This window comes from Muscardinus avellanarius (assembly GCF_963383645.1).
Source record: "Muscardinus avellanarius genome assembly, chromosome: 12".
Classification (NCBI taxonomy): domain Eukaryota; kingdom Metazoa; phylum Chordata; class Mammalia; order Rodentia; family Gliridae; genus Muscardinus; species Muscardinus avellanarius.
This window is the reverse complement of record NC_137798.1, coordinates 104,960,957-104,973,153: the sequence shown is the minus strand read 5'-3', so window position 1 is coordinate 104,973,153 and position 12,197 is coordinate 104,960,957. Positions and strand designations below refer to the sequence as shown.

The following is a 12,197-nucleotide window of genomic DNA, read 5'->3' as shown; positions in this document are numbered from 1 at the left end:
ACCCTCGGGCTCGGCGGCCGCGCTCTCGGCTGCGCCGCGCTGGGCCGGCGGCCTCCCCGCCTGGGCAGCGGCCGGTGGCGGAGCCGAGGCCTGAGGCTGGAGGCCGCAGAGCGCCCCGCCGCGCAGGTCCGCGGTGGCGGGAACGAGGCGCCGGCCCCGCAGGCTCGCCTGGGGCGCGGAAGGCGCAGGCCGCCAAGGCGGAGCGGCCGCCCCCGGGCGCGGGCTGGGAAGGGGAAGGGAGGCGGTTGCGGCGGCGCGCGTGGAGCCTCTTCGCTTGCTATGTCGTCCGCACGGCGTGCGCACGCGGGGCATTACCGCAATCCGAAATGAGGTCATCCCTTTGTCAGCCAGCCCGGGGTCGCGGCCCCCTGGCTTCCGCTTATCTCGGTATCGGTGGCTGCCTCAGAAATACTAGCTGGTAGGGAGAAGGCGGTGGAATCCGGTGGCGCCGCCGCAGACATATTGCAGGGTTTACAGCGGCCCGGGGTCTTTTCTAGATGCCTGAGGAAACGCAGACCCAAGACCAGCCGATGGAGGAGGAGGAGGTGGAGACGTTCGCCTTCCAGGCGGAAATTGCCCAGTTGATGTCACTGATCATCAATACTTTTTATTCGAACAAAGAGATCTTTCTGAGGGAACTGATATCAAATTCATCTGATGTAAGTGTCCAATCGAGTATTTGGTTTGGGTTTCATTAAGAACTCGCCGTACTACACTCGTTTGTGTTTTTGACGTTTTTGTATTTTTTTCCCCCTTGGTCCTTTACAGGCTCTGGACAAAATAAGATATGAAAGCTTGACGGATCCCAGTAAACTAGACTCTGGGAAAGAGCTGCACATTAATCTCATTCCGAACAAGCAAGACCGGACCCTCACTATTGTGGATACTGGAATTGGAATGACCAAGGCCGATCTGATCAATAACCTTGGTACCATTGCCAAGTCTGGTACCAAAGCATTCATGGAGGCTCTGCAGGCTGGTGCAGATATCTCTATGATTGGCCAGTTCGGTGTTGGTTTTTATTCTGCATATTTGGTTGCTGAGAAAGTAACGGTGATCACCAAACACAACGATGATGAGCAGTATGCCTGGGAGTCCTCTGCAGGGGGGTCTTTCACAGTGAGGACTGACACAGGTAGGACCTGGTAGAAAAATTGGTGCATTAAGTCCTGTGAGCCAGGGTTCCCCAAACTTTGGGCCTCCGAAAATGGGGGGGGGGATTTTACCTAGTGGACATTGAAATAAAAATTTCTCTCTCTTTCAGGGGAACCTATGGGTCGTGGGACCAAGGTTATCTTGCATCTGAAAGAAGACCAAACTGAGTACTTGGAAGAAAGAAGAATAAAGGAGATTGTGAAGAAACATTCACAATTTATTGGCTATCCTATTACTCTTTTTGTAAGTTTCTGTAAAACCACAAAGTGAATTCCTTTGTGTAAATGAGGATTTAATTAAATCCTTGAATATTTCCTTTTGGGTACTGAGGATGGAACCCAGGTGCCTTCTATGCCAGGCTACACTCCCAGTCCTATTTTTACATTTTTTATTTGGAAACAGGGTTTCACTAGTTTGCTGAGAGCCTAAGTAGCTGAGGCTGGCCTTGAACCTTGTCAAGTCTGGGGGTTACAGGCATGTGCCACCATGCATGACTTAGGACCCAAACTTATATAGGGTGGTGGATATATGTACCTTGAAGTAGGAAGATTGGGTTCAACCTTCAGAACCAAAAAGGGGTGGGGTGAACTTTTACTAATGTTACTAGCCGCATTTTCAAGGCGGTGTACACTTCAGCAGTGCAAGCTGGGAGTGGTGGCGCACGCTTGTAATCCCAGCATTTAGGAGGTTGAAACAGGATCACAGCTTCAGCTATTACTGAGGCCTTTTTGCAATTCAGTGAGACCCTGTTTTAAAATGAATAAAAAAAAATAGGGCTGGGAGGTGGGCGTAGTGGCACATGATTGTAATCCCAGCTAGGAGATGAGACAGGAGGAACACACAGGTTCGAAGCCAGCCTCAGCTACTGAGGCTCTCAGCAACTTAGTGAGGCCATGTTTCCAAAAAAAAGTATAAAATAGGTCTGGAGGATATCCCGGAGGTAGAAAAGCCCCTGGGTTCTACCCCCAGTACCACAAAAAAATGGGGCTGGGGGCGTAGCATACCTAGAATACCCCTAGGTTCCATCCTTAACCCTTCTGTGTGCTTACCCTTTTGAGGTATCCAGAGGTGTTACGTTTTTGGGTTATTTATAGTTTATCCTTTTGTTTTATAAGTGCACAAATGAAGTAACTCTTGTCTTTTTGAAGGTGGAGAAGGAGCGTGATAAGGAAGTTAGTGATGATGAGGCTGAAGAAAAGGAAGATAAGGAAGAAGAGAAAGAGAAAGAAGAAAAGGAGTCTGATGACAAGCCTGAAATCGAAGATGTTGGTTCTGATGAAGAAGAGGAAGAGAAGAAGGACGGTGACAAAAAGAAGAAAAAGAAGATTAAGGAAAAATACATTGACCACGAAGAACTCAACAAAACAAAGCCTATTTGGACCAGAAATCCTGATGATATCACCAATGAAGAGTATGGGGAGTTCTATAAGAGCTTGACCAATGACTGGGAAGATCACTTGGCAGTAAAGGTGAGTACTGAGTGCCTCAAAGCTGATCTGCCCTTTGGGTTGGTACTTTTCTCCATCACCTCTAAAGTGCTTGTGAATTATGTAAAAGCTGTTAGCATTGTCCTTTGGAACTTAAATTTATTTATTTATTTTATATAGCATTTTTCCGTTGAAGGACAGTTGGAATTCAGAGCTCTTCTTTTTGTCCCAAGACGTGCTCCTTTTGACCTATTTGAAAATAGGAAGAAAAAGAACAACATTAAGTTGTATGTACGCAGAGTTTTCATCATGGATAACTGTGAAGAGCTGATACCTGAGTATCTGAGTAAGTATAAATGGGATGAATGTTAACTGTTAAATTCATCTCATCAGGGATTTGGGTGTAGCTCAGCTGCAGAGTACTTGTCTAGCATGTGCAACTTGCTGGGTTTAATTCCTTGCGCCACAGTTAGAAGAAATATCACTTCTAAGCTCTTTTTGTCTCCATTTCGTATACATTGAGTCTGTGTGTTGCTGGTTTTGGCCCTGGGATAACTTGAGTGCCTTTGGCCATTGCTTTTTCAGATTTTATTAGGGGAGTTGTAGACTCTGAGGATCTTCCTCTAAATATTTCTCGTGAAATGCTGCAACAAAGCAAAATTTTGAAAGTTATCAGAAAGAACTTGGTCAAAAAATGCTTAGAACTGTTCACAGAGCTGGCAGAAGATAAAGAGAACTACAAGAAGTTTTATGAGCAGTTTTCCAAAAATATAAAGGTTAGTGGAAATGTTTGACTTAACTAGCATTTTTTAAATTGTTATTTTAAATGACATTTATAAGACGTAGAAAACTTAATACTCTTTGTTTTAGCTTGGAATACACGAAGACTCTCAAAACCGGAAGAAGCTTTCAGAGCTTCTACGATACTACACATCTGCTTCAGGAGATGAGATGGTTTCTCTCAAGGACTATTGCACCAGAATGAAGGAAAACCAGAAGCACATCTATTACATCACAGGTAAGTGGTGGGACAGTAAATGTGTGTGTGTGGTACTGGGGGTGGAACCCAGGGGCTTTCTAACTCTGGGCAATTCCTACAGACCTATTTTATACTTTATTTGGAAACAGGGTCTCACTAAGTTGCTGAGAGCTTAAGTAGCTGAGGCTGGCTTCGAACCTGTGCGGTGCCTCCTGTCTCAGCCTCCCAAGTGCTGGGATTACAAGCCTGCGCCACCACCCCCAGCGACAGAGATTTTAATTCACAAAGACAGTGGGTGTCTTCTACCTAGGTAGCACTACACAAACAAATGCAAAGTATTGTTACTGATATGGGATCCCAGTACTTGAGAGACTGAGACAGGAACAGGTTCAAGGCCAACCTCAGCAATTTGGTGTAAAACCTTGTTTCGAAATAAATTAGGGCTGGGGGTGTATCTCAAAAAGAATGCCCCAATCCCAAGTACCACACCACAAGAAAAAGATTTTAGAAATAAAAAAAAAAAAAAACACTTGGCTCTTAAAGGTCTAAAAGTGATATAATAAAACCTCAGGTGAGACCAAGGACCAGGTAGCTAACTCAGCCTTCGTGGAGCGTCTTCGGAAGCACGGCTTAGAAGTGATCTATATGATTGAGCCCATCGATGAGTACTGCGTCCAGCAGCTGAAGGAATTTGAAGGGAAGACGTTAGTGTCCGTCACCAAAGAGGGCTTGGAACTTCCAGAAGATGAAGAAGAAAAGAAGAAACAAGAAGAAAAAAAGACAAAGTTTGAAAACCTCTGCAAAATCATGAAAGACATCTTGGAGAAAAAGGTTGAAAAGGTATGTTAAATACTCAGATGTTGGAAAGAAAAGTTTTGAAAGCATTGCCTGTGTATTTAGCGATGGTTATGGCTCTTTTGACACATTTTGCAAATAGTTAACATTTCCAGTCTGTTGATTAAGTTCCCCTGGGTTTCATTTCACAATGAAAGCCCAGGGAAAGATTAAAGTGGGGTGTTCTAGGCCTCCTCATTATTCAAGATTTTTGGTTGCAGGTGGTCGTGTCCAACCGATTGGTGACCTCTCCATGCTGTATTGTTACAAGCACATACGGCTGGACGGCAAACATGGAGAGAATCATGAAGGCACAAGCCCTAAGAGACAACTCAACAATGGGTTACATGGCAGCAAAGAAACACCTGGAGATCAACCCCGACCACTCCATTATTGAGACCTTAAGGCAAAAGGCAGAGGCTGACAAGAACGACAAGTCTGTGAAGGATCTGGTCATCTTGCTTTATGAAACCGCGCTCCTCTCTTCTGGCTTCAGTTTGGAGGATCCCCAGACGCATGCTAACAGGATCTACAGGATGATCAAACTTGGTTTAGGTGAGTTAACGCTCTTTCATGATACAAGGATGAAACAGTTGTAAAGGGGGTGAACTTTGAGCTACCAATAGTTTTTGGTAGGGCTGCATAGTCACTGATTGGTGACTCATGGTTTTGTGGTTCATAGGTATTGATGAGGACGACCCAACTGCTGACGATACCAGTGCTGCGGTCACTGAAGACATGCCTCCCCTTGAAGGAGATGACGACACCTCGCGCATGGAAGAGGTCGACTAATCTCCGCCTGGAGAACGATGTACACAGCCTGATACTTTACCTTCATTCCCGCTGATAATATATTTTCAAGGATTTTTTTTTTGTTCTTTATTTTTGTTAACATTTAAAAACCTGTATAGCATGATAACTTAAGGGGAAGATAAGATTCCTTTGTTTCAAGTGCTACTGTGATAATCTAGGCACTAAAGCAGCTAGCAATGCTTTTCTAGTTTCACCTCGACTTATTTTAACAGGTCCAAGATGTGTTGTAAGACATGTTACCTGTAACTTTGTGGTCTAAAAGTGTTAGCTATCAAGTTGTATCCCATAGGTAGAACAGACCAGGTCTTGTCACTTGAAGCATTCTGAGGCAAACCTTCATGTTTAAGAGAAAAGCATTTGTTGCAATGGCTTGAGTTTCTGCCTGCTAGGGTCTACTCTAACCTCCGCCCCTGTAGTTACTAGTTTTGCATGTACTAGTCCTCTAGAAATCGGTGTGTTCACTGACACAGCCGGATGAGAGGAATCTCCACGGGCTTATTTTCCAAAAGTGCTGTCTAGAGGAACAAAACTTGTAAACTTCCCTGTGTGTTATAAGACCATTTGAAAAGTAACAAGAACTGTGAAACATGTAGTGCCCAAGTGACATTCTACCTAAAAGGGTAAATAAACAGTTAATGCGTGAAGAAAAGTCTTTTATTAGGGGGAGGGGCTTATGGAAGGATAATGCTGGGCCCAAACAGAAAAAATAGGGGTTTTTGTTTTTGTGTGTGTGGTACTGGGGGTGGAACCAGGGTCTTTTGTTTTTTGTGGCTCTGGGGATGGAACCTAGGGGCCTCTGCACTACACCCCCTATTTATTTTGAAACAGGGCCTCACTAAGTAGCAGCTAAGGCAGTCTGAACCACTATCCTCCAGTCTCAGCCTCCAGAATGCTGGGATTACAAGTGTGTGCCACCGTGCCCGGCTCTAAAGATAGGTTTTAAAGTGCCCTGGTATGGCAGACATGGAGTAGCAAGGGGTCCTTATTAGACTGGAAAGGATAGGATTATCCCTGCCCCAGTGCTGGGAATCCAACCCAGGGTCTCATGCTAGGCGAGTCCTGACTGCTGAGTGTACAAACCCCTGGAGATTGACCTAACCTAACGGCATTCTACCTAGACCTTTTTTTTGTCTTTTGTGTGTGTGACTGGGGTTGCAGGTGTAGTCCACCACACCCAGCTCCCAAAATTATCTTGTCATACCTTAAACTGTAAATAGACCTTTGAATTTCTTGGCCTTGTGATTTCCACAAAATAAGAATTACCAGCCAGGCATGGTAGCGCCAACCTGTAATCCCAGTATTTGGGAGGCTGAGATGGGAGAATCAAAAGGGCTGAGGAGCTGGGCGTGGTGGTGCACATTTGTAATCCCTGCGCTTGGGAGGCTGAGACAGGAGGATCGCAGGTTCGAAGCCAGCCTCTACTTAGGCTCTCAGCAACTTAGTGACACCCTGTTCCAAATAAAATAGAAAGTAGGTCTGGGAGTATAGCCCGGAGGTAGAAAGCCTCTGGGTTCCACCCCCAGTACCACCAAAGGAAAAAGGGCTGAGGACACTGCCTCATTCGGCAAGCAGTGAAACTCATTAACCTGACAAGGCCCTGTTTAAAAATACGACTAGGTGTTTCTTGGAGATAGAATGCCCCTGGGTTCAATATCCAGCACACAAAAAACGATCAAGACACCTGACAACTTCAAGATTGATTTTGGCTCCAACTCAAACCCTCATGGGCCCACCTGCAATCCCAGTACTTGGGAGCTGAGAGACGAGGTTTGCGAAGCGCAGCAGAGTTAATTTGGAGGAATCTTGCTTCAACATAGAAGGAGGAAGCTGGGCGTGGTGCACACTTGTAATCCTGTCAGTTGGGAGGCTGACAGCCTCCTACTTAACCCCTTACAGCTCAGACACTTTGAAAATAAAAAGTAGGGCTGGGGTTGTAGCTTGGAGGTAGAGTGCCTCTGGGTTCAATTCCCAGTAACCCAAACACAAATCGGGCTTGGACTGTGCCTGAGTTCAGTATGTAGTATAAGAAAAAGGAGCTGACATGGTGCAGGCCTGTAATCCCAATATCCCAGTATTTGGAGAGGGACAGGAGGATTACAGCTACCTAGGCCCTCCACAATTTAGAAAGACCCTATTTCGCCGGGTGTGGTGGCGCACGCTTGTAATCCCAGCATTCAGGAGGCTGAGACCTGGAGGATCGCGGTTCATGGACAGCCTCAGCCACTTAAGTGAGGCCCTCTGCAACTCAGGGAGACCCGGTTTCAAAATAATAATAGGGCAGGGGGTGTAGCTCGGAGGTCAAATGCCCCTGGGTCCCATCCCCAGACCCGCAAAAAAAAAAAAAAAAACCTATTTTAAAAAGTTGGGTTGGGAGTGGTGATGCATGCTTGTAATCCCAGTACTTGGGAGGCTGAGACAGGAGGATTGTGCAAGGTTCAGAGCCAGCCTCAGCTATTTAGTAAGACCCTGTTTCCAAATGGAAACTAGGTCTGGGAGTGCAGCCCTGAGGTAGAAGGCCTCTGGGTTCCATTCCCAGTACCACAAAAATAAAAAAATTAGGGTTGGGTGTAGCTTGGAAGTAGAATGCCCCTGGGTTCAATCCCCACTAACACACACACACACACACACACACACACACACACACACACAAACACACAGAGGAAGAAACCAGGATGGAGCTGAGAATACCAAAAAGAACGTCTTTAATCCTAAAATTGAATGATTTTAAAAAGAGACATTGATATCAGGTAACAAATAATTTGGATCTTGCCACGTGTGGTGGCACACACTTGTAATCCCAGCATTTGGGAGGCTGAGACAGGATCACAGTTCAATCCCAGCTACACCCACACACACAGATGTACGTAAATATTTGTGAACTAGCCGGGCATGGTGGCGCACGCTTGTAATCCCTGCACTTGGGAGGCGGAGACAGGAGGATCGCGTAGGTTCGAAGCCAGGCGTGCTGGCTTAAGAGACCCTGTTTCCAAATTAAAAATAGGTCTGGGAGTGTAGCCTGGAGGTAGAAGGGTTTCCAGGAATCCCAGTACCACCAAAAAAAAAAAAAAAAAATTGTGAACTACAATACACTCATTTCAAAAATAACCTTACCTCATTTGAATGTGAATTTTTTTTTTTTTTTTTTGGTACTGGGGATTGAACCCAGGGGCATTCTGCCTCCAAGCTACATCTCACCCTAGCCCTATTTATTATTTTTTATTTTGAAACAGGATCTCACTGAGCTGCAAAGGGCCTCACTAAGTAGCTGAGGCTGCCTGTGAACCCCAGTCCTCCTGTCTCAGCCTCCTGAATGCTGGGATTACAAGTGTGTGCTACCACGCCTGGCTTTATTTTTAATTTGAAACAGGATCTTGCTAGTTTAACAAGAGCTCACTAGCCAAGCGTGGTGGTGCACTCTTAGAATCCCAGCGCTTAGAAGGCTGAGACAGGAGGAGCGCACAGGTTCGAAGCCAGCCTCAGCTACTTAGTGGACCCCAAATAAAATATAAAAATAGGTCTGAGAGTAGAAAAGTACCTGGGTTCCACTCCCAGTACCAAAAAATAAAACAAGAGCTCATTACTTGTCAAGGCTGTCCTCCGACCTAAGGTCCTCCTGTCTCAGCCTCCCAAGTACTGGAATTACAGGTGTGTGCCACCACACCCAGCACGTCCTCTATCCTTCTGGGCAGTGTCACACGCTGGGATGAGAGGGCTGTTCCTTTCATTTCGGGCCGCCTGCCTCTGCGTCCTTCACTGGGGAAGGAGGCATACCACACATCCGCTTGGTTCTCTGTCACCACACCTGATTCATATTTGTGGATGGAATGACTAGCTAGTATATACCACTGATATATGTATATACACACATATATGTACATATATATGTGTGTATATATATATATATATATATATATATTTTTTTTTTTTTTTTTTTTTTTTTTGCGGGTCTGGGGATGGAACCCAGGGGTATTCGACCTCCGATCTACACCGCCTGCCCTAGTTTTTATTCTTTATTTTTAAACAGGGTCTCACTAAGTTACGGAGGGCCTCACTAAGGCTGTCCGCGAACCTTACCTCCATCCTACACACACACACACACACACACACACACACACACACACACACAGAGTTTTGTGTCACTTAGGAAGGTGGCCCACCCTTCTAAGACTTCAAGGTCCTCAGACCTTTGAGAGAATGACTGCCGATTCTTCCTTCACGGGAAGGAACCACTTCACTTCCCCGGGAAGAGCGTTCCAGGAAGCCGCACTGCTGTGAGTCACAGGGTATTAATAGCACCACCAAAATCTGAACAAAGATTCCATTATGTTTCTGCAGAGCCGAGGAGCTGAGCGCACCGTGCCAGGCCTATCTGGGGCCGGCGCTGCACGGCATCTTCTGGTAAAAGCACCTGAAGGCCTCGGCCCTCAGCAGTACAAGTTTTAGAACTGGAAACGTGAACAAAGGAAATACTGTTGGATTTTAAAGTTTCAAATTAAAAAAAACAATAAATCGGAATGAACAAATTGGTTAGTCAACTACCCACTTTTAAATAGCTGAATGGATGAAACCAGTAAAACATTTAGCATTTGAACGAATCATTGTAGATGTAGAAAATTATGCAACGTTTTGTTCTTGTTCTGGAGATTAAAGCCAGGGGCGCTCAACCTCTGAGCTACACCCGTATTCCTTTTATTATTTTGTTTTGAAATGTTCTCCCTAAGGTGCTAAGATTGTCCTCAAACCTGCCGTCCTCCTGTCTCACCCTCCGAAGTACTAGGACTCCCGGCCTGTGCCACCACTCCTGGCCAAGTCTTTTATTTATTTTTTATTATTTTTTTATTATTGTTATTATTATTATTATTGTTACAGTATTGGGGATGGAACCTAGGGGCATTCTACCTCTGAAATACACCCCCAGCTCTATTTTTTTTTTTTTTTTTTTGGTGGTACTGGGTTTCCTGGAAGCCCTTCTACCTCCGGGCTACACTCCCAGACCTATTTTATACATTTTTATTTTTGTAAACAGGGTCTGTCTCTTTTTTTTTTTTTTTTTTGGTGGTACTGGGGTTCCTGGAAGCCCTTCTACCTCCGGGATACACTCCCACGGGCTACACTCCCAAACCTATTTTTTAACATTTTTATGTGGAAACAGAGTCTCTTAAGCCAGCGAGGCTTGGCTTCAAACCAGCGCGATCCTCCTGTCTCCGCCTCCCAAGCGCAGGGATTACATGCGTGTGCCACCACGCCCAGCTCCCAGCCCTATTTTTTTTTTTTTTATTATTTCTTTCTTTCGTTATTTATTTTTGTGTTCCTGGGGGTGGAACCCAGAGTCTTTCTACCTCCGGGCTATACTCCCAGACCTATTTTTGGAAACAGGGTCTCACTAAGTTGCTGAGAGCCTCACTAAGTAGCTGAGGCTGGCTTCAAACCCGTAGGATCCTCCTGTCTCAGTCTCCCAAGCGCGGGGATTACAAGCATGCGCCACCACACCCGGCTTTATTCTTTATTTTGAAACAGGTTCTCACCGAGTTGCAAAGGGCCTCACTAAGTAGCTGGGGTTGGCCATGAACCTGCAATCCTCGGGTCTCAGCCTCCCAAGTACTGGGATTACCCTATTTTTATTCTTTATTTGGAAACAGGGAGAAGTTAGGAGAAAAGAAAAGAAAAAATTATTATTATTATTATTATTATTCCTGGGATTGAACCCAGAACTCCAATCTATACCCCTAGTCCTTCCTACTTTATTTATTTATTTATTTTTTGTGTGTGGTACCGAGGATTGAACCCAGGAGCACTTGGACAGCACCCCCAGCCATATTTACTTTTTATTTCAAAGCAGGGTCTCACTACATTGAGGAGGGCTCCTCACTAAGTAGCTGAGCTGGGTGTAAACAGGATCCTCCTGTCTCAGCCTCCCAAGTGCTGGGATTACAGGTAAGACCCACCACACTCGGCTTTATTTATTTATTTGTTTATTTGTTTATTTTTGCAGTACTAGGGATGGAACCCAGGGATATTCTACCTTCGAACTACACCCCCAGCCCTATTTTTTATTCTTTATTTTAAAACAGGGTCTCACTGAGTTGCAAAGGGCTCACTAAGTAGCTGAGGCTGTCTGTGAACAGCGATCCTCCTGTCACAGCCTCCCGAATGTTGGGATGACAAGCATATGCCACCATGCCTGGCCCTATTTTTTATTCTTTCTTTTTGTTTTGATTTTTATGGTACTGGGGATTAAATCCAGGGGCATTCTACCTCCAAGCTACACCCCCAGCCCTATTTGTGTGTGTGTGTGTGTGTGTGTGTGTGTGTGTGTGTGTGTGTGTGTGGTACTGGAAGTGGAGTTGTATGCAGGTTTAGCGAGAAATGAGTCTCTCTTGAGAGTCCAAGGAATGTGCCTGTTGAAGCCTTTATTAGCTGGCCAGCTGTGGAGCCCTCAGTCTAGAAGTCTTCAGGGGCGCAGACTGGCCAGGGTTAGTGATTTATGAGGGAGAAAACCACGAGGGGGTGAGCCAGCGATCAAGCAAGCAGGTTCACAGAAGCAGACACTCCCGGTTAGCCGTCTGGTGGCCAGGTCCTGCTGTTTGGTCAGGAGCTGGGCGAGGCCAGGCTCCACTCAAGGTCAGACTTTGGGAGGAATTCTTTAGCACAAATCACAGGAATTTCAGGTGAGGAGATAGACCATTGTGATGACAAGTGTGGCCTATTAAGGGCCTTTTATCTAAGAAAGAACACACCTTGCAGGGTATAGATGATGAAGTTTCTAAATTTTAAAAGTATTTTTTTTTTCCTTTCTAGTTTTTCTAATACATTTACCATTACAGTGGAACCCAGGGGTTTTTCTACCTCCGGTATACACTACCAGACCTATTGTGTGTTTTATTTGGAAACAGGGTCTCACTAAATTGCTGGGAGCCTCACTAAGTAGCTGAGGCTGGCTTTGAACCTGTGCGATCCTCCTGCTCAGCCTCCCAAGCGCGGGGATTACA

At 45.5% G+C, this 12,197-nt stretch overlaps 1 protein-coding gene across 1 annotated transcript; it reads left to right on the top strand.

Annotated features, from left to right (window-relative positions):
• Positions 1-497: 497 nt before the first annotated feature.
• HSP90AA1 (heat shock protein 90 alpha family class A member 1) lies at positions 498-5,187 on the top strand (the record flags this gene model as incomplete). Its single annotated transcript, XM_080708041.1, has 10 exons — positions 498-659; positions 769-1,135; positions 1,265-1,398; positions 2,304-2,624; positions 2,763-2,928; positions 3,168-3,358; positions 3,453-3,600; positions 4,133-4,401; positions 4,617-4,950; positions 5,078-5,187. 10 exons carry the CDS (start codon positions 498-500, stop codon positions 5,185-5,187), a joined length of 2,202 nt encoding a protein of 733 aa, XP_080564167.1.
• Between the last annotated feature and the right edge of the window lie 7,010 nt (positions 5,188-12,197).